We start from the raw sequence: 24,561 nt of genomic DNA, 5'->3' as shown, positions 1-24,561 counted from the left end.
TTTAGATGAAGTAAATAAATGTATTTAGCATATCATATAAATTACGTAAACAGGAAACTTTGTTGACTTATATATTCCTTCAGAGTGAATACTTCGTATACCTCAAACATCATACGACATGTAATGAGCATAATAATCATATAAAATTGTATATAAATCTCAAAAATAGATTCTTCTAATATTAAGATCTAAATTTAAAATTTGTAGAATTAAAATGAGCATTTTTTAACTTCTTTGAGTACATCTCGCAGATTTCAAAAATACAGCAAACAAACGTCACTATTGCTCAGCTGGTTCCTCTATAACAACACACTGATGAGACTGGCGATCTTTAACAGTTGAAAAAGACCGTCTGGTTATACTACACAGCACCTTCACACATGCTTATATTGCAGCCATTAAGTGAAACATCCCTTACTTGGAATAATCATCATCAAACATGGATGTGTTGGTCTGCATGTGCCAGCATACACCTACATTTAGTGATGATTGTGGATAACTGCAGCAAATGACGTGTGTGTGAGGAGAATCTCATGCTCCTCAAGTGCATCTGGAAATAGAAGATGAACATATCGAAAATTCCTAGAACTTATGAGCACCCTTTGTATAATAAAAATACTTTAAAAAATCTTTAAAGATAAATTGATGTAGCTCCTTCTAATTTCAATTTCGGATCTTGCATTTAGTTGTGATATCCTCGTAGAATTAATTAAAAACAGAGGACGATTGGCCCTTATCATAGGAGGCATGGTGGAAAGTGTTCGTATTTAATCAGATCGTACCACTCTGTTGTTTTTACAAAAAACTCATTATCATTAATTTTACCGGCCTCTGATTTACTCGATACTATTCCTTGTCAGTGGATGGTACTTCTCAAACAGCTGCCTTGACAATTTTATGGGATTCCCACTCGGAGCAACAGGAAAAAGGTCATGAGAATACGAAAATCGTTGTTCAACAAAACGAAGTACAAGATCATCAAAATGGTTCTGATCAAACTTTGACAAACTCCGCATTGAATCTTCCAACATGTTCATGAACAGGGTCCATCGAGGAAGATAATAGCTTTTAACAATCCCAGACCATTGTTTCGTTGCGTAATCTAAAATCTGTCCAGTTGGACCCCATAGAGTGATCTGATTGCGAGCATTGAATTCATAAAAGCGTTTTTCTTCCGCTGTTTTTCCGTGCATTTTGGAACTTTCAATCCATGATCCCAAAAGAAAATTCTTGTTTGATCCAAGGATCGTATCCAGGTCTTCCATAATGGACTTTATAATCTCTGACACGTTTGTGAAATTTTCTTGAGATCGAGATAGGTAAGCGTCTATCAAAGAAGAATATGAATTCGATATTAGAATTTGCAATACTTCTCTTGTAACGTCGACAATATCGTACTGGAAAGTTTCTTGTTCGGCTAAATAGCTGTTGTTTGCAGCTTCTATTAGGAATTGCCAGGCTTGGAAAACATCTTCAGGATCGAACCACATATATGGTTCTAAAGTAAGACTAGGTCGTTTGGTCAAAATGTAAGTACCATGATTTCGATAAGCTTTGGTTGCATTATACACACTTCTCTTGAGAAGAAGCCAAGCAGAAATGGCAGAGAGATCTTTTTTACCATAGCGACGCACTGAATACAAAGATATCCACTTACTGAGATCGACCGGCATTCTTCTCCATCCCATTTCGTTCATAAAATCGTACATTACATCGTTTTGTTCGATGCCTTCTGGAGTCAATCCCGTACCAATCATGGTAGTGTTCTGACGTCCTTCAAACGGTCCGACATTCACTTGATCAAGAGCACCATATAGGCCAAGTACCCCTCCATAATTGTGTAACATGCACCATATGAATGGTTGCCCAAAAAAAGATTCCAGTTTTTGATACTGAGGATTGTATTCACTTTCTAAGTCCAGAACGATCATTCTCCCAATTGGGACCGAGGTTAATAGTGCTTTTGCCTCATCAGGACCCCAGACAAAAGGATCATTTACAAACATCCAGCCCTGCATCATCCAAATTGCTTTTTGATCAACTTGAACGAGACTTTGATAAACAGATTTCCCACACTGGGACAGATAAGTGGAATTGGTTGATGGAGGTAGCATCTCGTTGAAGAGATCAGTGTTGTAAATGTGATCTGTGCCAAATTCTGAGATGTACTCTTGAAGAAAGATGCTGCCAATAACCTTAAATAGCGGATCTGTAGGTTCTAGAAATTTTACATCGCCATAAGGTGGATCAAATTGTCCCCATGTTCTTGACAGGATTGTAACCGATGAATTGGGAAAAAGCCGTTGAAAGTTAGGAAGAATATGACCACCAAAAGCAGGTAGGACAGGTATCATGCCAAACTCTCTCATACGTTTGAGTATTTGGTGTTGTAGAATTCTTTGGTTACTATGCCAACTTTCGGGAAGTGGGCCACCCCATTTCTGAACGTTTCCCATTCGATTCCAAGCTAAAAATGCTGGACCTGTAAAAAAATCGTTAATCTCAGAATCGTTAAAACCCAGTTGTGTGTACACCTTTTTCCAAACAACCTCCTGTCCAGTGAATGCCAACGGAAGGTTAATGCCATTCAATGCCATCCAGTCAATTTCTCTCTCCCAGCGAGTCCAGTTCCACCACACAGATGAGTAACTTGGTGTACATACATTTTGATAGTAACGAAATCGGTCGTTTGAGATTATCTTTAAAGGCGAAGACAGAGAAGGAAGAGGATTGGGTAAATTCAGTTGATCCCCTGACCAAGAAACATGGCATCCACAGAAGTACTTGAGATAATGGTGAAATCCCCATGCTGCGGCTACTCCACTGCTCCCCGTCACTGTGATTCTTTGTTGAAAACTCGCAAGCTCAAAAGTATCTCTATTTTCGGGACCGAGACTCGGATCTATGATCACGCTAAAGTCTACTGCTCGAGACGCAATAAGTCTTTGGATTAAAGCCTCCACTGCCTTTTGTTGAATGTCAGTCGGCGAGCTGCTGCGTAGATGGCGAACAGGATAGAGATAATCCGAATGAAATGTTGAACAGCATGGAAGAGAGGAGTAAAATATCACCAAACTGATTATTAGAATTGAGTTGTACCTGAAAAAAGTCACTGGAGTGCCAGAGTCTTTGTGAGCCATCGAAACTGAGTTCGTGAAATATTTCATTTGCAGAATGAGGTTCAGCTAATTATGACGCTTTGGTATTGAAGGACGATTTCACCTTGATCTATATAAAAAAAAAAAACATTAAATATAACTGATTAGTACAGGCATCGATATTCTATCGATACAAATCATTCAAATCCAATATATGTATATAAATTGGGTCATTTCTAAAACGATTTTTTTTCATTTATTATGTGGCTCCCGTTCACAAAACTGCTATAAACCTATAGTACATTATCAGAGTACCATGAGTTAGGATCTGTTTTCATTTATTATTATTATTATTATTATTATTATTATTATTATTATTATTATTATTATGTAATACCTCCAGGGAGTCCAAAGACTCATCGAGGGAGGGCACCTACTCTACAACACTCCGTCTTTACCAATTCACCAATCGCAACTACTTTCAACGCCATCTACCGTTGACCACCACCACTAGTAATTTCCACAGACAATCACAAACATCCATGCCCTTGGGGTATTCGAACCCGCAGCCTTTTGGCTGGAGAGCGGATACGATCACCACTCGGCCATTTTTACATAACCCAGAAATCTTGCTCTAGAGATCACACGTGGAACTTTTTCCTAAACCACTTTAGATTTTCAATAAGCAGCGGTACGACGACGACGAATTCCACCATGTACATGGATGTTTGTCATTTTACCACCTGAAGAAAATGACAACCATCCGAGCGTAAGTCCACTCGACCAAACGAATCTCTATCGAAATTGTGTGTGTGTGTCAATCAGAGAGTGTTGCATCAACTTTCTAAAGATAACCAAGCAGAACATCATACAAACGGAGCCAGGCTCATAATAGCAACGTTGGGAAATCTGAAACAACAAACTATGTCCTGGTTTATAAAATTAATGCTGTTACTCATCAATTCTTTAAACAATTACTGTCAAGAAATTGGAGAAATGCTGAGTCATCTTAAAAACGAGATTCACTCAGGTGGGGATTTTCCAAGCAACAGAATGCGAACGGGGTCACAACTACGAATACTTTGAAGCATTCAAATATTGGAGAATGCGTCACTTTATTATTCTAATAGAAATTAAGTAGCAAGGTTTCCGGACGGGATAAAAAATGAATAAAAATACAATAAATTAAATAAATAAAAATGATAAAAAAATTCATTACTCCGCCTATGGTACTAAAGTACTACAGGTTTACAACTTTCATGGTGGAAGACAAAAAAAACATACTAAGAAATAAATAATTATATGAAAGAAAGTATACGTATACTCAGTTTTATTGCCAACCATCCTTGCACTATTTAATAAATAACCAGTATTATGAGTCAAGAGCCTCCGTAGCTCAGAGCCTCGGAAAAACCTGGGTTCGATTCCCGTCAGCGATGAGGAACCTTCATCTGGTCTCTTTCGACTAAAGGTGAGTTGGCCTATCTCATACGGGGGTAGGTTTTTTTTCACCCCGGAAACTCCCCCAGAGCCGTCTCTGTGAACACACATGGATTACAATCGTGAATACGTCCCAGTCATGAGCCCGGAGAAAATTGGAGGATTGGGAAAGCAATGGTGAACTACCCTGTAAAAATCTTGCCAGGAATATCTTGTGGGCAATGCCTGGAAAGTCACTTACGATCGGAAACGACTGAAAGGGAAAATCAGTCATGAGTCATTCTGATGTCCATCCTCCTTGGTATCCCCGTTTTCCTGACGTATTGAAGGCACATTTTTCCTTGTTCTTCGCTAACCCCATTCCTGATTTTCAGAGAATTACTACAAATCAATGCTGAGCATGTTTTTGACAATATTTTGGTAATTTATATCCATTTTATTTCTTAAAAAACGAATGCAGATTAAGGAAATAAGGAAGATCCACAATAACTTTCCCATTTTTACTTCTAAAGCATTGGAGATTGCCTGGATGCACTTGCAACAATCTCTGTGTGTCTGGAATGACTAACGCGGCTCTCTAGCAAGGTTAAAATAACATTTTGAGAAAATATGACAGCGAAAAATGAATGTGGATTCGGTATGCAGGAGTTAGTATAAAATACCTTGTTGTTGATAGCGTATGGGAGTATCCAGTATTGCTTTTAATAATAAAACTGGGATAATGGATGTATGGGAGTATCCAGGATACCAGTATTGGCATTTAGATCCGAGATGAGGCATTCATTGGTCAGGAGTTACCACTTCGTAGCAGCCGATAGCCACTGCGGGCGACCATCCCTCACTGAAGGGTTCAATGTCTGCAGATCTGTGTCCACGGAACTGTTTGCCTGATCAAAACCCCTCTGCCTCCGTACGAGACCGGCTAATTCACCTTCGCTCCTTACACGAGATTTGAGTCCAGATCGAGATTTGATTTCACCTGACGGCATCGTCAACATTTCCAGATATGTTGCATTTTATATTTTTATTTCATAAAAAATAATACGAAGGATATAAACTCGATTCCAATGCAAACACAGAAGTCATTTTCGAAGATAAAATTTATTTATTTTATTTTATTATTATTATTATTATTATTATTATTATTATTATTATTATTATTATTATTATTATATTTTTAAGAATCGCTGCGTTTCAACACTATCTTTCGCTTGGTCTTACCTACAATTCCGAACGATGAGGAATAAATGTTCAGATTCTTTTAGTATACTGCTTAGATATTTAATTAAAAGCTTATTACAATAAAATCATAACTTTTAGTGTATTTTACTAATTTTTTTTTCCTTTCAGGTAAAAAACAGAAATTTTAGGTGTAAATATGTTGTACATTAACTGCTGTTATTTGTCAAGTGTACCTTCCGCGACGAATCATGTACTTCGTGAAGGTAATAATAATAATAATAATAATAATAATAATAATAATAATAATAATAATAATAATAATAATGTATTGCAGTATAAAATCCTAAAGAAGGTCTAAACATCTCACAATTCTGGTTATGCCGACTCGTTTGGATAAATACTCGTAAAGAGAACATACTTTGAATATATGAACAAAACATGTTACTGAATTATCGTCTGTTGTCTGCAGATGTAAACAATTTAAAAATAAAATTAAAAAAAAACAAAAAACTATTGCTTTGAGAATATGAGGAAGCGGAAGTGTAAAACGCAAATGAGATAACTTAAAAGGGAACAAACATCGATAAATTGAGCAATTATTTTTAAGAATACTTTCGTTTTGTAATGAACACACCATCGTTTTCTTAATGTCTACGTATTTCATATTCCTGCATTAAGTAACCCTCTCCTGTTTGCTTTGTTTTTTCAAGTTCATGAATCCAGCCACTGTGTACGCTGCAGACGTGGCCAATGTCACGTCTACCATTAACAACAAAGCAGAACTATACTTCTTTTTTTTTTTTATTTGTAGAGGGCGTGGCTTATCTTAGTCAGCGATTAACTTCAGAAAACTATGGCAGACGGTATGTAACAAAGGAAGTAGAAACAATTGAAAAATAAATGCACTTCAAAATCGCTCCAGTTCATCTGTATTTTATGTGTAAGATAAAATACTAAGCGTAGACATATTGAAATGCATCAAACAGAATTTTCATTACCTTCCTATCAAATCGAATGTTTAAAATTAGGATCACCGAGAACTTTTGTCTCGGTGATACCAGGCCAGTCACACAGACAAACATCATGTGGCAAGATCAACGTCCACAAAGTAAATAAGGAAAAATTCCTTATTTACTTTGTGGACGCTGCAGTCACGTGATCCACAAATAACACATCTACCCTTTCACTTACTTTCTCTTTCGTTATTATCAGTTTCCAATAGAGTTTCAAAACTTCCAAGTAGAAACAAATTACTAAAATGTTAAGTGCAATAACCGATTTCAAGATAAAAAAAAAAGCATTTTTTATATCATTAGCCCATCTCCGATAGATTGTAAACTTACAATACGTTAGTATTAATAAATGGATGGGCTAAGAGTAAAATAATCCGAGAGCCTCCTGCTTTTGGAGAGCAAACGTGGAACTTTTTCAAGCCATTTTGGGTTTGCAATAAGCGAATTATGATCCTGCTCCATAATCATGTACGTGTTGTTGCCTACTCCGACACGTTTCGAAGTCAACAGTAGCTGAGGTAATTCATGGAATATTTTTAGTATTCATTTCATTGGCTTTGGAATCCAGGATGCCAAACAGACGATACTTTCTTTGTAGGTTTTTGGCAAAAAAGAAAAAAAAAATTAAAACCTTAAAGAATACATTTAAAAACACGATATAAGTTTTTAAACCGGTTCCTTGCAGGGGCAGTACCCGATTGAGTTTGTGGTGTTCTTTTGCATATAATCTGAAGTGGAAAGAGTGAGTAACCGGCCTAGAAATCCTACTTGGAAGGAGCGTACGTTTCACAATGTTTCGTTGCATAATCTCGGATACGAACTTCAACAGTTGATGTACTTGGATGAGATCCACCTTATTGAGGGTCTGTGCTAATGTTATTTTATAATTTTCGGTGGATGAACTATAAAGCAACACGCATTCCACAGTAAATGACTGTTTTTATGATGTAAATATTTCGTCTTATGTATCATAAGACATCGTCAGTACAATTTTCGAGCAACAATAGGAATTGAATTCAAAAAAGCAGAGTGCGCATGCTTAAACTGGAATTCCTTTACGTGTACAGTCTCGTGTTCATGACTTAAAACTAATAGACTTCTTCTTCTGCAGCTTCTCCCACTTAAGTGGGGTCACTGTTGATGATGAGTCTCCTCCACACCTTCCTGTCCTGGGCTGTCACCACATCCAAGTTCTTCATCCTCAAGTCCTCTTCTACCACCTCCCTCCATCTCTTCTTTGGCCGCCCATGCTTCCTCATTCCTTGCGCATCCATCTGCATGACCCTTCTTCCCACATATTCGTCCTCCCTCCTCATCACATGACCAAACCATCTCAACCTTACCTCCTGTATTTTCGCTCCTAAGTTCAAACTTTCACTGTTCCCCTGACATAGTCATTTCTCAGATGATCCTTTCTGGTCACACCGCACATCCACCTAAGCATTCTCATCTCTGCTACTTCCATCATGCTAATGTTATTTTTCCTGAGGGCCACAGTTTCTATAGCATACATCATAATTGGCCTCACTACTGTCCTATAGATTTTGCCTTTCAGATTGATCGGCACCCTCTTATCGCATAACACTCCAGCGATCTCCCTCCCGTTCCTCCAACCCGCTTATATCCTGCATCCCACTTCCTTCTCAGCTCCTCCATCTTCTTCCACTGTTGAACCTAAGTATCTAAAGTCCCTCACCTTCCTGATGACATTTCCTTTCAGCTCCTGGTCTGTCTCCTGGCTGCCGCCCACTGTGCAACACATATACTCTGTCTTACCTCTGCTCAGTCTCATACCTCTCTCTTCCAGTACTTTTTGCCATCTTTCCAGTTTAGTTCCCACTTCTTCTCTTGAATCTGCACACCGCAAGATGTCATCTGCATACAACATTGTCCAAGGCGCATCTTCTCTCACCTTCTCCGTCACCACCTCCATCACAATGTTAAACAGAAACGGACTTGAATCTGATCCTTTATACAAGCCAACTGTTACAAGTGTTCGGACCCAGACAGGTCCGAACACTTGTCTTCACATTTCTATACATCTCCCGCACCAACCTGACATATTTCTCCGGAACCTTCTTCTCCCTTAGACACCTCCAGACTTCTTGCCTTGGCACTCTATCGTATGCTTTCTCCAGATCAATAAATGCCAGATGTACTTTCCGTTGTTTCACTCGAAACTTTTCCATCATCTGCCGTAACCCAAAGATTGCATCTGTTGTTGATCTACCAGGCATGAAGCCAAATTGTTCCTCTGCAATCTCCACCTCCTTCCTCAATCTTCCATCAAGAACCCTTTCTAGGATTTCCATTGTGTGGGATATCAACTTTATTCCTCTGTAATTTTTACAGTCTTGTGCATCCCCTTTACCCTTGTAGATGGGAACAAGAGTACTCTCCTTCCATTCCTCGGGTATATTTTCCTGTTGGCAAACTTTCATGAACAGGTCCCACAGCAAGTCAATTCCCTCTTCCCCCAGTGCCTTCCATGTCTCCACTGGAATTCTGTCGGGGCCCACCGATTTTCCATTCCTCATTCTCTTCATGGCCTCCGTCACTTCCACTCTACTGATGTTCTGCACCATCCCCTCAGAAGGCTGCCCATCTTCTCTGTGAGTCCTTGCATTTTCCTCATTCAAAAGTCCCTCAAAGTATATTTTCCATCTGTTTCTTATGTCCACATCCCTCCATAATACTCTTCCTTCAGCGTCTTTGATCTGCCTCACATGTAAGATGTCCTTTGCTGCTTTTTTTCTACATTTCGCTAGTTGGTAAATTTTTCTCTGTCCTTCCTTTGTTTCTAATTGATCATACAGATCTTGATATGCCATGGCCTTCGCCTGTGCCACAACTCTCTTGGCTTCTTGCTTTCTCTCTTTGTACACCTCTCTGTCCTCTTCCACTCTTGACTCATCCCACTTCTGCTTTGCCTTCCTCTTAGCTGTCACTGCCACTTGTACATTATTATTCCACCACCAGCCCTCCTTCTGCTCACTAATCTTTCTAGATGTCTCACCAAGCACCTCGATTGCACAGCTCAGGATTACTTTTGAATTATGTTTCCACCAATCTTGTACACTTTCCAGTCCATCCGAAATCCTCTCTAACACCCTCTCCCTAAAACGATTCCTCACACTCTCCTCTTTTAAGCGAAACCACTTAATTGTCTTCATCCCATGGTTTCCAGAGGTTCTTATCTTCGATCTTATTTTAGAGTCTGCGCACAGCAGTCGATATTGCTGTGCCACTTGATCTGTTGGAATTACTTGACAATTTGTCACAACCTTAAAACTAATGGACTGAAATGAAAAATAATTAAATTAAAATATAACAGCGAAATTTATTTAATACAATTGAGGATAGCAATTTCCCAAACATTTGGGATCCTGTGGTTAGCGTTTTCGATTCCATGTTGTGCAAGGCCAGATTTATGAGGGTTCATGAGACAGATACGGTCTTGATGTTCAGAGATACGTTTATTTATAGATCTTCATGCTTATCCATAGTAAGACAAGTTACACGAACAGGGTACTTCGTATATGCCAGGTAGCATCATTGGTCAGAGTTTTTTTTTTTTTTTTTTTTTTTTTTTTGTAGAAGGTAGCAAGTTGTGAAGTTGGTTGATGAGTTTTTATGTAGCAATGAGTTGATATTTCTTCATAATTTTTGCCACACGTTCAGAGATGCCTTTAATATATGGTATAGGAGTCATGTGGGCATCTTCTTGTCTGTGTTGATTTGTAGAAGAGTGGTTAATTATTATTTTTTTTTTTTTTAAGGCTATTTCTTTGACAATTTCCAATTCCTGTTTTAGAGATTCTTCAGAAGAACACATCTTCATGTGCTCTGGATACTAAACAGTTTATGATGCCGTATTTTTGAGATGGATGGTGAGCTGATGTGTTGTGGATATAACTCCCAGAAAAAGTTCGTTTTCGGTAGACAGTAGTTGAAATGGATCCATTCTGCTTCCACTGGATGTGTACATCAAGAAACAAAATACCTTTTTTGTTTTTTAGTGTGATTCTTTTTCTAGTGTGAACTTTATACGACGATGCAAGGTGTTGACTTTTTGTAGAAATATCTTCAAGTTCTGTTTCTGTCACTCCAAACTGCAAAACGTCATTAACAACCAAATTATCATGTCCGATGGAAGTTTTTCGGTTTGAATTTCTGTAGTCTCCTTGTGGGGGGATATTAGTGCAATGGGCTCCGTAGCTCAGTCAGTATAGACGAAGCCCTTTGGTCGGAAAGACCTGGATTCGATTCCCGTCAGTGACGTGTGGAACCTTCGTCTGGTCTTCTTCGAGTAAAGGTGAGTTAATCGGTCTCATAGGAGATAGCGGGGTTTATTCTCTCGGTAACTCGGGTTTTTCATCCCTGAAAACAGGCAAACCGGCCCCGTGAACACACAGGGTACAGTCATAAGATAAAGTACGGCAAGGAAGGCAACGGGAAACCACCTTGCTCATCATCATCTCTCTAGTAGGGTAGCATACAGCTACCCCCACCAGCCTTACGGCTGAGGGAAGAGGATACGATAAGGAGACTCACCCTTATCGATCTCTATATTGCCATTTGAAAAATAATTGTAGGATATTTTTCTAACATGCGTAGTATTACTTTTTACTATCTTATAATTGTGTTCTTCTAAATACTTGTTGCATCGATCGCATTATATTTTCATTTGTACTCTTCTTCAGCGTTAATAAATTTCAATTTCAAAAAGAAGACGCGGAGAAGACGTCTCAAACCAGTTAGAACAGCGATGCATCCTAGGCTTGTATTCCATGAAGGACAAACACTTTTTTTTTTCTCTTTCAAAGCCAGTCTCCCACCTCAAGTGGAGGCCAAAACATTAGGGCCACCCGGCTTGCACGCTTGGCCGGAAACAGACGGATGGGGACAGTATTTTGGTATAAGGACCGTTTTCGTGGACATCAGGTTCCTCTGATCCTATTTAACACACTCTGGTCGCTAATTCTTATTTGGGGATTGTTTTTGGAGGAGAAAATTGTCCTCTATAATAACAATACGGCCATGAATGTGGACTCTTCCAGCACGACGACGCTCCGTGTCACAAGTTTCGCGTTTGTGTAAGTATGGTTCGAAGAACATACCCAGGCAGTCCGCGTGCTCCCTTGACTGCCTAATTCCCCTGATTTGAAACCAATCAAACATCTGAGGGATGGTGTGGAATGCAACATCGCTCTGGAATACTTCAGGACTTCCGTGGTGTAGCACAGACTGTCTGTGTGTGTGTGTGTGTGTGTGTGTGTGTGTGTGTGTGTGTGTGTGTGTGTGTGTGTGTGTGTGTGTGTGTGTGATGAGATTTTTAGCTGCCCAAGTACGCAACTAAGTTCGCACAAAGAGTCTTGATAATTTGCAAACAAAAAAAGAAAATAAAGATACGAATGGGAAAAAGTTATTCTCCCTATCAGTCTCAATACGTCCTTTCCTCGGTTTGCATTTCGTACTAACACAAGGACATTAAAAATAAATAAAATAAAAATTCAACGGAAAATCGTCCGTGACGCCTTTTGGTTTAGTCTCGAGACAGGTGAACAATACCGCGGCTACCACAATGCTCGACTTCCACCCTGACGAGAAAACGGCTCACGTGGATGTCACGTGCAGACCTTGAAGCGTCGGTAACATCTCGCATCGCGCAGTAGGCGGACGTGGTGTGTGTGTGTGTGTGTGTGTGTGCAGCGGAGGATGGTGAAGGATGGAGGTCACGTGATCCGGGGCTCCGAGCGCTGCAGCCAGGTTGATCTGCTGCAATCGCCCGAGACGGAATCACTCGAGGGCTGCAGACCCTGCAAATAACGAACGACACGAAATCCCTCCCCCCCCCCCCCACACACACACATACACTTACAAACCCCTCTGAAAACAGTGCTAAAAATCCTTGCGAAACAATACCTTTGTTTGTTTTCAATTATTTGCAAAACGTTTCTGGTTTTCTGTCATTCTTTTCGGAAATTCATCAAAGGCGATGTCTTTTTCTTTCTTTCTTGATATTTATTATTATTTTAGTAAGATCTCTTTTCTATCTATAGCATAGGAGGGGTGTAACACGCTTCCAATTTCACGGATCCCCTATTTCAATTACGAGAGGAAAAAAAAGGCAAAAAATGTGAGAATAGATAGAACGTAACAGTGCAGATCTCGGTGTGACACCCATAAAGGTAAAAATCAGGGGCGAATGCTGGTCTTGAAATTCACGCTTGTTCTTGTTATCAGTGAGGGAGTGAGAGGTGTGATTGAAGTCTGATTAGCGGAATAATGAATTTCTGATAATTTAAAACTATATATTTAGAAATTTATGCACATTTAATCCTACAAATACAAATTTATTTTACGAATAATATTCTATATTTTTCAATTTAGCTGCTTGAACACGAATTCTACCCTCCGGTTCTTCTTTATGAAAGGGTCAATAACATCGTCATAAAAAGTTGGTTGTAACTTAATTTTCCCAAGCAACACTCGCACTTGTAAAGGCTGGCCAAAGCTCACTGGGTAGAACTACTTTGACTGCGTATGGCCTGTGTTTAAGACGACGTGAAGGGAGAAGAAATGGCTATGCGTGCTCATGAAATCACAGTGCTGCTGCGAGGACCTGGAAGCTCCTATAACCGAGCAAGCCAAGATAGCTTTGACTAGACGAGCAAGCATCGGCCTTCGATACAATGCAAAGCTCAATTATTGCCGCGCAAGCTTAAGACGTCTTCTGACTACAAAAATAAAAACCTAAATGGGATGCTTATAAATGCCTTCATTTATTAACAAATAAATATCACTTCTTTCTCAATTAATCAGCTTGCGCAGCAAGCATAGCAAGCATGGAGAATTTGCAACTGGTAAAAATCATCAAATGACAACAACTTTATTTAGAAGTAAGGAAGAAGGCAAAGCAAAAGTAGTTAATATATCTGTTTATTTAAATTCCTCTGAAACACTTGGACAAATAAGTCATGGAGGATACTAAGTCTTCGTTGGAATAAAAACAGTGTTGGCATCTTTCCGTTCGTCTTTTCTGGGCCTGTTTAAGATTCATGATCTGCTAAGCATCCTTGATTTCAGTAATCTTGGTTTAGTAGGATTAAGGTGGTTAGACTCATGCCCTTTGGAGTATTTTGTCTGTATACTGTGTATAGGCCTCGTTAGCTTAGTCGGTTTCGAACCCACTGATTTCCAATCCTTAAGTCTAGGCGTGAAGGAGCAGTTTTTTTTTTTTTTTTTTTGGGGGGGGGGGGAAGGGGTCCCCAAAAAAAGTCAGGCTTTTCATCCGCAAAACAGTCAAACCGGCCAAAAGAACACACGTAATATGCGTACAGAAAAAAACTACTGAAATAAAAACTACCCCGTTCCATCAGGTCAGAATTTCGAAGAAGGAAAAAAACCTATAATCTCCGTATAAACACTCTGGCTATCTCACCACTAACTGAAAAGCGTTTGCAATCGAACAACCAAACGACATTGTCCTTAGCGACTGCGCACACGAGAATCAAATCCACGACCGTTATTGTGGCCAAAATTTGGCATCCAGAAGCGAATTATTCGTTGAAGAATGTAAAAGCGTAGTCGGCATGTATTACTTTTGAATTATTTCATATGCTGATTAAAACAAGACCGTAGAATTAAAACAATAAAACTAGCTAACAAAAATACTGTAATTATAGGCATTAAGAGTAGTCTTTTGCACACAAGCAGGGCGCTAATATATCGCGTTTTAATTGTTTTAAAGCTTTCTTATATTTGGTAAAACATTATTAATAATATTTATTGTTTTTCTTTGCATAAAATATTTCAGTAGATAGATAATAATATTTAGATTTGCTGCTGACAAATAACAAATTATTTATTTATTGCAGTTATCATTTCTGAAGTAAATAAAAGTAAAAAATAAATAATTTTCATTTATTCGTAACTTTAATTGAGGTGAAAATTCATAACTAAGCTGTAAATTTATTTGTTTATATTTATTTATTGTAAAATTTTATAAATTGTACAAAATTTTACAATGTGGCCTCTGTTATCCTATTTTATTACGTCCAATATTTGGGACAATTGCATATATCGAAAATAAGCGATGTGTTTGTGTCGCTGCTAATAATACAATATAAAAACAATAGGCAACAGTGTTTTTGGACCGATAGCGGATATTAAAGTTTGGTCTCTTTATGTTCGCAAGCAATATCCAAGACCTTTGATATTCTTTGGTGCAGTATTAGGTTACCGTCATAAATAATTAGTATTTAATTAGAATAAAAACATTTACACCATCTTATAGATATTGTTTACATCATCAGAAAAATCATGCAAATGCTGTAGGCCTCTGTAATGTAAGTAATGGCGATGTCTATTGGTTGGAAAGATAGGTTCGAATCCAGACTCTTTTTATTCCATCCCATTTGATCAGCGAAGAAACTCACCCCCTTTGTTTTGAATGGCCTCACCTAAATATATATATATATATATATATATAATTTTAAAAATACCAAGCTATTTTAAACCTGGTTTTACTCCATTTCCCAAGTAAGCAAACAGATAAACAAGTCAAGTTTGCGCCTGCAAGTGTTGCAAGTCTAGCTTACCCTGGATGTAGTGCAAGACCAAGGCAACTCATGGTAAAAGTAGAATAAGCTCTGATCACTAATCTTAATATTTACCCTTAATGCAAAGCACATCTCCTGGAGGAGATGTATGATGCTTTGTATTAAAAGCAAGGGGCAACTACCCAGACTGGTTTCGACCCTTTATTGAGGTGTATTTAAGTAAAGACCTCTCTAAAAATTAGGACGATCCCTAGACCACTCCATAGTGGCCAAAAGACCGTCCAACTCGGCGTTGTTCCACTCAGTGATAAGCTCACTCCGTCACCGAGAAGAACTTCTCAGTGTTGGCTCTACCCAGTGGCAGGCTCACCCCACCAGAGCCATAATCTCAGCGGTGGCCCTACTCAGAGACAGTCAAAAACCTATCCCCAAGTAGAGCCTCTCAAAGCCAGCACCCACCAGTTCCGACCCCTATCGAGGTCTCATCAGTGGGAGCCAGGCTAGAAATACCAAGATTTTAGTAATACAGAGCTTATAATTATTTTACCAGAACAAGTTATCATAAGGTGTTTTAACCTTATTAAATAAAAATCTCAGGAGGAGATATAAATGTAGAAAGTATTTTACCTTGGGTATAATAAATGTTAAAGATACCAAGCTATTTTAAACCTGGTTTTACTTTCTACATTTATATCTCCTCCTGAGATTTTTATTTAATAAGGTTAAAACACCTTATGATAACTTGGTCTGGTAAAATACTTATAAGCTCTGTATTACTAAAACTTTGGTATTTCTAGCCTGGCTCCCACTGATGAGACCTCAATTAAGGTCGAAACCGGTCTGGGTAGTGGTCCCCTTGCCTTTAATACAAAACATCATACATCCCCTTCTTGGAGATGTGTTTTAGCATTATGGGTAAATATTAAGATTAGTGATCAGAGCTTATTCTGCTTTTACCATGAGTTATCTTTTCATATTCCCTAACCGATGCAGATATGCCTAGGGGCTCTGCTTTCTCCTATATCTCTTACGACCCCCTTCTCCGGTTTCAAATGCCATCCACAGTTTATTTATTCGTCTAAAAATCGAGACGTAAGCAAATGAATTCATCGTATTCATTAATACCAGAATCACTTACGTTTAATATTTTATTTGTAAAATTTTCGGCTAAGTTTCATAGCCATTGTCAATACAGTTACAGGAAAACTAAAAAGAACAATTTAATTGTAAACACGTGATATTATGTGTCCTATAGGCTGCAGCAGAATAACTCCACCTGGATTAATAGATATTCAGGATAAATTACAATAAATTAATTTGGTAATTATTTTTAAATATAAGCAAAATTGAATTACTCACCATTCGTGTGTTCCTTAATTGTGTTTGTTAAGAATATTTCTCAAAATTGAGAAAGTTTTCGCCAATTGCTTCTGTTCAGGTTGTGAAATGTGCTTCACAACTTTCTTTATAAAGTCTTCCAGAAGAAAATAACTTTTTGGTAACAGTTTGGTTTTGTTCCACTGAATCCTATTTTGTAGATAATGTGTGGTCTGCTAAACCGGATTTGTTGGGTTCTTTGAGTGAAATATATTCCTGATGTTCTTCAAGACGAATTTGTGCAGATCGACTAGCTTGTTCCTAATAACATAAGCCACAATAGCAGAAGGATTCTGTAAACTCCAGGATAAGATGGAGGTGGAGGATATTTGTCTTTTGCTGAGATAAGGAATGTATTAAGTTAACGAACTGGACGGAAAGCGACTGTTGTACGTTAATCTGTCGAAGTAATCTTGCTGTTTTGTTTTGTTTTTTCTGAAAGTCCCTTAACAAATGGAATACAAATTCTGATAATATCCAGATATCCCTCTGGATACAAATATCCTTCTGACAGATACGATTGAATCGCTTTATAAAGACTTTCCTGGTGGCTAAAAATTATTCACGTAAAATTATTTGACTTTGTCATTCATTCAGGATGCTTTAGCTGCCAGAAGAAAGTGTACAAACAGGCAGAGAGAACAGCTACGGGGGTCTCCCCTTTCCCCAGTTCTAGGTAATTATTTCACGGAACACCTGGAACAACATACTCTGGATGTTTTTTCCATCCAAACCATCAATTTGGGTACAGATACGTCGATGATGTGGTTGCTGTATGGAACTCCTCCTTGTCCGATCTTCATGAATTTCTTGACAAGATTAATTCAATAAACCCAAGAACCAAATTTACCCTGGAAGTAGAAGACAACAATTGTCTTCCTTTTCTGGATATTCTCGTTTTACGTCAACCAAATGGTAGTCTACAGTTCTCAGAATATAGAAAACCAACTCATACTGGTAAATACGTCGATTTTAAGTCATCACCCTTGTCATAAATATGGTGTTATCAAATCTTTAGTCGACAAAATAAAGAACTGTTTCTTATCTGAACTACCTTTATTGCTAATGATTGTAACGAAAAACTATCGAAAAAATAATCCATAATTTTTGCCGTCGTCCTAGCCCTCCTCAAGAAGAAATTACCAGAATTTCTATTCCACATGTTAAGGGACTTTCCGTCCCTTTCGCTTTCCGTCCAGTTCGTAAATTTAATACATTCCTTATCTCAGCAAAAAATTTATTGTGTGTGTGTGTGTGTGTGTGTGTGTGTGTGTGTGTGTGTGTGTGTGTGTGTGTGTGTGTGTGTGTGTGTGTGTGTGTGTGTGTGTGTGTGTGTGTGTGTGTGTGTGTGTGTGTGTGTGTTTTCCTATAATTGTATTGACAATGCATAATTTATCTTTTACCGCACCACAGCTTGCTCAATTCCCCCCCCGTCATCAGATAAACCTCATGATGCTCAAACATTCTCGCTTCAGACTTTTCCAACCAATGCCTTAAATATTGATCTCAACGTTGTTTTTCAGTTGCAAAAAATAATGAACTCTCCAGGCTTTTAAAGACCTGGTTTTTTTTTTTTTTCCAAAAAAGAAAAGATTTTTGAAATTTACTGCCTCCTCCGCCCTGCACAAAGATATCAAAGACAACTCAGCCGCTGCTCAAAAGATATCATGAGTTGTGCATTTGCATTCCTGTCTTAGATGGAACGGACATCATAACATTCCTGAAAAATGAAGAAGAAAGCTGAATTCTTACATAAATCCAGATTCATATCTCAAAAAGGCATCCTAAATCTTAATATTCTTTCTACCCAAAGATGAAATTATAGAAGATGGCCTTGTGACTGCGACGGTCACAATATGTTTCCGTTTTAATGGTCATTCCATTGGGTGTTGGGTCTGCATCTCTGTGTCCCTTGATAATACCATCCGGAGCTAGCGAAACGTTGGTTGCCATCATTTAAATTCAGTATTGCATTCAGTTTTGTGTAGCATTTCTGAAATAATCAAAAATACTTTTGACATAAGGGTTAGTAGATGGGAAGGATCATCCAAGTGGATTACTAAGGAGGGCATTTTATTTGAAATATTATTACTTTTATTGAAAGTATTCTGTATTAACGAATTAATGAGCTACAAATCGACATTTTAATGTGTACACACTACTTAAAAAAAATAGTGTCACACAAGGTAAGAGATGATTCCCACAAAGGGGAATCATCTCTTGCACAACAAATCAGAGAAAACATACAATGAATTTTAATTGGATTCAAAAAAAGTACACTATTAACTCCCTTTTTTTGAAAATCGGTGGGTAGTCGGCCTCTACCTCTCACTGTTGTGGTTGAGCATTTCTACTCAGTGCTGCATAAAAGGTGATCTTCCTGACTTGTATTTGTGTGTGTTCTATGATGAATTTTACTGAATTGTGGAATTAAAAACTTTTTCTTCCAGGGAAAGGGGGGAGGAACCTATTTACTGCTCGAAACGTTGACGAACTTTAGAACTAGGCACGCGTAGTGACACCAAGGTTAGCACGACGCAACAAGGCCTTCTATTTCATTTCTGTGTTGTATATTATCGATATCAACGTAATCGAGGTATGCAATTCAAAGCGATAAACAATAAAACAGAAGTTTATAAATGATAAAATTTCGATTAGCTAGAAATTATAGAGGAAAAATGTAATCAGAAATCTACTTCTATAGCGCATATTTTATCATTTGGTAATACAAAGATTTAAATGAATTACTAATGTTCAATTTGTATTCGTTGATTTATAAATAGAGCCTTCGTAGCTCAGTCAGTAGACGAAGCCCTTTGGTCGTAAAGACCTGGGTTCGCTTCCCGTCAGTGACGTGAGGAACCTTGTATCTGGTCTGTTTCGACGAAAGGTGAGTTAGGTGGCTTTTTCATCCGGAAACTCGGGTTTTGCGCCCCCCAGAACAGGCAAACCGGCCCCGTGAACACACATGGATTACAGTCATGAATACGTCCCCTGACATATGCCGGTCCTGAGCCCGGATAAAATTGGGGGATTGGGGAAAGCAATGGTGAACTACCCTGTAAAAATCCTACCAGGAATACTTTGTGGGCAATGCCTACAAAGTCACCTACGGTGGGAAACGACTGAAAGGGAAAATCAGATCAGATTTATAGATCAGTAACAGATTTTAAGAAAACAGATGTGAACACTGCGATCGTGGACTGTAGTGTACCGTTTTGAATAAACGGGAGATACGGGGAAGCTCAGCTTCGATTACAGTAGGAACAAGACAGCATTCTGAAATCATTTTAGATTGACTGACAATGCGAAGAAAATATCCGCACAGGAAGGAAGAAGACACGTTCAGAACAAGTCGAGGAAGGATTGCTTCTTCCCGTGGCTGCAATCAAGGGAAGAAGGTGGGCGAATGAAGTCCCGGAACTGGTTTAGTAGCAGACGGTTGTCTGCTACTAAACCAGTTGAAAAAATATTGAAAAAAAAAAAAAGTTTTTTTCAATATTTTTTTTTCAATATTTAAGCCATAGCTTTGCGGAATCGCAAAGCTATAGCTTAAACTAGGAATATTCCAGGATTTACGACAAATTTCTTGGAACACGATACATCCTATTTTATCGCCGAGATCCTGTTTTTTTTTTTCTTTTTTTTTATCCCGCTTGACAAATCCTAATTTGTCAAACGGGGGGTTTAGTTTCAAGCACTTTGCGAAATCTCTTAAGGAATTAACCCCCAAAAGAAATTTATTTATTGACTACAGAATTGATAGGTGGACCTCTTAACGTGGATTGGTCACGGGATTGCATACACACAAGGAAACAACGCGACCGTCCCTGGAGTGGGAGTGGCAATGTAAACAAACATTGCCACTCCTGATTACCACCAGAGTGGGCTTTTGTTGGAACACACAGCGTGTATTAAGAGTATCGCCAGGGTGTTGTTGACATCACCATCATATTCAATTGTTAAAAAAATTCTCCTAAAAATTCACGACGCTGAATGGGAAGCTGGATTTAAATCTGGCCATTTTGAAGGTCACAAAAGTCATAATTAATTATCATAATTATAACTAAGAAAGAATTATGAATTGCCTGTCACTATTCGTATCATAATTCAGGAAAAAAAATCACAATCATTACGAGTAGCAGAAAATATTATAATTAGTAATAAAATAATTATTACTGGTTCAGAGATGATTTTCATCTCCCGATGTGAGACCCAACAGACCTCTCCATCACACCGACTTTAAGGCTAAATTATATCACCTGTTTTCATCCGTCAATCTCTCATCGCCACGTAGGCTTGAGACGACCTTAACTATTCGCCTCCAAGTTCTCTCCGTCACTCTCATTCCCTCCTCGAAATCCAGTTGACTAACTGCGCATAGTAGTCCAAATGGGAGCCGATAAATCTTTACAGACAGAGACGCAACACTTCCTTATGGCGACTCTCAAGTATTCTGATCATCACAGTAAACCACTGCGCTATCGTAAGTTCTATATGACCCTTGAACTTCGACGCTTCTATTCGCTGCACCCCCAATCCAGAAATTACTGTTTCATATTTTCAACTTCTATGTAAACTTCAATATTAAATTTTTTAACTAGCTTAACTAGTTTTATTGTTATTATTATTATTATCGTATAACATCGCCATGGAGTTCACGAACTCAATACGGAAGCCACTGTAACTCCCACACGGTCCGTTGTTCTATGCTACACTACCCACCGCATAAATATAGCAGCAAATAATACTTTCCATTATAGTTTAACAAATTATAAAAAAAAAACATAAAAAATATTTAAAAAAACAGATTGAGTAAAAAAAAAATATGGAAAAAAATATAAAAATACCTGATTAAATATTTTTAAGAAAAATCTTAGTGCCCAGTAACGTTCACGAGCAATCATCAAACGAAAGTTTCAGCGTTATGAGGTTATCTGGAAGTTAAATGAAAGGACGCAACCTGCTAACACTGTTTCGTGAAACATATCTTCCTCAAAAAATAGGATAAGATAGGGATAATCATTTTTGCAAAGAGTTTGGAGTAAGTGACAAAGTAACACGAACACGTTTATTTTCTGTAATAATAATAATGTTATAATATCCTAATTTTACTATCATATAATACTTTGGGCCATTTGAGTGGTCATTTTTTTTTTTTTTGTTTTGTTTTTTTCTGTCTCCAAGTGCTGAACTATTTGGTAGCTCTTGACTTATCTGCTGACGTCAATCGCTGAGGTGTTTTCACGTGCTTGGAGGCCTGACCCAAACCTAGCCAATGAAATCACGTATTAATGATGTAATGCTGAAAGTCCTCTTAACACCTTTCTACTTGCGCGCTTGCAATTTTCGAAAATAAATAATAAATGAACACATAAAATCCTTAGCGATTACACATAACGGTAAAAATAACGCCACAAAATAAATTTATGCGATAGTTTTTATTCTTCGCAGAGTTGTTTTCATTTTATGTCGTCATGGCTACAAGCGCGGAGGGATACCTCCACACAACAGCTCCGCGGTTTATCTACAGTTGTAAACGGTGGGCAACTCATGTACCGTTCAGAGCACGTTGGCGAGTGTTTGTACTAATCGCAGCGTTGAAAGTGTCCGCGTGTTGTGCAAGTCCTGACGATTCCAGCTAACCTATACATGAACAAGCGGGCAAGCGCCCCCACTACCACAACGGCTACCTTACAGAGATCGTTTGGACCAGACTCTTCACCATGCTTGGCCTACGGAGGAATCGATTCCCCGCACATGTATGATCCCATCATTGACGACAGGAAACAAAAACTAAAAGTGAAGTGCTTAGCATTTGACCTGGCGGACGGTGCCGTGCCTGACTTGGCTGACCTCAACACACCGGAAATTTCCTTTGACCTTCAGAGTTTTATTAGTGAGGCCCCTCAAGCCGCAGTTCCAGTAAGTCTAGAGGACAGTGTCACTTTATTTTCTGACATTTTGGCTGACACAAAAGCTCTCCATCGAAGTCAGCATCTGTCTGACAGTGGTGTGACTCGACTCGTATCCAGTATTCCGACCTTCGTTTCGACGAGTGCCGGTCAGGGGCAGACTTCTGCCCGAAACTTTGGATTCCACATGCCCCAGCAAGCCAGCTACGGCACCGATCGGTACGGAGCTGAAGCCGGGGTCTCGGTGAAGCAGGAGCCCAGAAACCAACTGGATATCTGCGTTTCCAACCACTCTTATTCCAGTAACAGTGCGTACGGCTATTCTAGCGTGAGCCAGCTGAAGGACCAAACTTCCACCGCTGCCCGGGAGAGCGGTGGCGAATCTTCCGGCAACATCCTAGGAATCTACCCGGAAACGTCCAGAGATGGCTCCCTAAAATCAACTCCTTCTTCCAAACTGAAAAATAAGAAACTCCTGGACAAGAATTCGGACGAGTATCGCCGAAGAAGAGAAAGAAATAACATTGCTGTTCGCAAATCCAGAGAAAAGGCAAAGCAACGCTCCAAGGATACAGAACGTAAAGTTTCGGATTTGGCCCGAGAAAACGACGCGCTTCGTAAACGTGTGGATCTGCTAACGAAAGAACTGAGCGTCCTGAAGTCACTGCTGACTGATGTGGGGGTGGCACCAGACAGTGTTAATTCCGAAGTTTCGAAGATGCAGTTCGACTCGTACGAGAGTCTACAATGACTGTCATAAGCCTTATGATGGACCACCGTCCATGGTGTGCCACTGTTGGTGCCTATTGTGCCTCATACTGATCGCCGGTGGGTTTTGCCATCAGCATCTCTTTTGCTTAAGAATAAAAACTTTTATAAAGACTTCACTTTGTATATATTCACTTCGAGAGCAGATCATAATTTTAGTCATTCGATGTGTTTTCATTTTGCCTGGTGTAATATATTATTGTGTTAAAGACGATGTTTTGAGATATTTGTTCTTTTATAAATCTGATGTACGGCTGGTCGCACAACTTTATTTAGATTGCAATGTAAACAAGGATCAAAATGCCTCTATACAGTCAAAATTAAAGTATTTTTTGTTATATAACTTATGGTTATTTTTGTTTTGAATTTCTATATTTTAGATGCATAAATACTATTCAGAACTCATTAAATATTTGAGCTTCAATTGCAATTTTTAAAATTATTAGATTTATTTGAATAAATTAATATTTAATATTAATTAAACTACAGTTGAGAATAATACTTGCAATTTCAACAAGCACATATTCATCAGTATACAAATTTACACTATGTCTAAAGAGACTATTTTTCTGATTTATAAACGTGAATTTTATTTTTTTTTTATTTAATTTAGTTTTATTTCATTGTTATTCACTTTATACATGAAATTTTGAAATAATATACAGCACTTAACAAGTACTAGCTTATCACACACCCAAATTCTTTATAATTTTGGTTTATGTGTTTAACGAAGTGTACTTATTATATTATTTTTTTCTCACATACATATCTCAATTACATCCTTTTAAAAATAGGAGTATAATATAATGTAATAGCAAGATATTAGCATTAATAATATTGAAATAAAATTACCAAGCGCCAACCTGTCGCCTTCCTTGCACACGCCTGTTGCTTCTTGGAACGTATGACATCATAGTCATGTGAAACACGCTCGCGTGACCAGAGCACGTAAACTTCTAGCGGTATTTACTAATGGCTGTAAAACCTGATTGAAACAGTAACGGATAAACGGATTATTTTTGAATACCTTAAAATGGAATTTTATTTATTATTTATAATATATATTTATTATATATATATTTTTTTTTATTTTATTGTAGAATGATTTTTTTTATAAATGTAGTATTTTTTCCATCTACATGATTTTAATGAAATTTATTAATCATTTCGTTTTTATTTATGATAACATATGTAACATAATTAA

General features: G+C 38.2%; 2 protein-coding genes across 4 annotated transcripts; one reads left to right on the top strand and one right to left on the bottom strand.

The window, feature by feature from the left end:
• Window positions 1–24,252, bottom strand: Naglu (N-acetyl-alpha-glucosaminidase). Of its 3 annotated transcripts, none has more exons than XM_090408230.1 (2): window positions 24,210–24,252; window positions 1–3,228 (listed from the first exon to the last, which is right to left on the bottom strand). In XM_090408230.1, exon 2 carries the CDS (start codon window positions 3,165–3,167, stop codon window positions 837–839), a length of 2,331 nt encoding a protein of 776 aa, XP_090264356.1. In that variant the 5' UTR covers window positions 3,168–3,228; window positions 24,210–24,252; the 3' UTR covers window positions 1–836. The 3 variants fall into 3 exon arrangements, with proteins under 3 accessions (XP_090264356.1, XP_090264357.1, XP_090264358.1); XM_090408231.1 differs by lacking the exon at window positions 24,210–24,252 and adding an exon at window positions 21,525–21,628; XM_090408232.1 differs by lacking the exon at window positions 24,210–24,252 and adding an exon at window positions 20,854–20,950.
• Window positions 22,228–23,700, top strand: LOC150097042 (uncharacterized). Its single transcript, XM_090408233.1, has one exon. The coding sequence runs from the start codon at window positions 22,327–22,329 to the stop codon at window positions 23,338–23,340; it is 1,014 nt and encodes a 337-aa protein (XP_090264359.1). The 5' UTR covers window positions 22,228–22,326; the 3' UTR covers window positions 23,341–23,700.
• Window positions 24,253–24,561: the final 309 nt, after the last annotated feature.

This window comes from Typopeltis vanoorti, chromosome 18 (assembly GCF_054136105.1).
Source record: "Typopeltis vanoorti isolate ZY-2024b chromosome 18, IOZ_Tvanoo_1.0, whole genome shotgun sequence".
Lineage (NCBI taxonomy): Eukaryota > Metazoa > Arthropoda > Arachnida > Uropygi > Thelyphonidae > Typopeltis > Typopeltis vanoorti.
The sequence above is the reverse complement of the archived record's forward strand: the minus strand, read 5'-3'. Positions and strand labels throughout refer to the sequence as shown.

Coding starts and splice junctions, on each gene's coding strand:
- LOC150097042 (XM_090408233.1), top strand. CDS start 22,327: ATGAACAAGCGGGCAAGCGCCCCCACTACCACAACGGCTACCTTACAG.
- Naglu (XM_090408230.1), bottom strand. CDS start 3,167: ATGAAATATTTCACGAACTCAGTTTCGATGGCTCACAAAGACTCTGGC.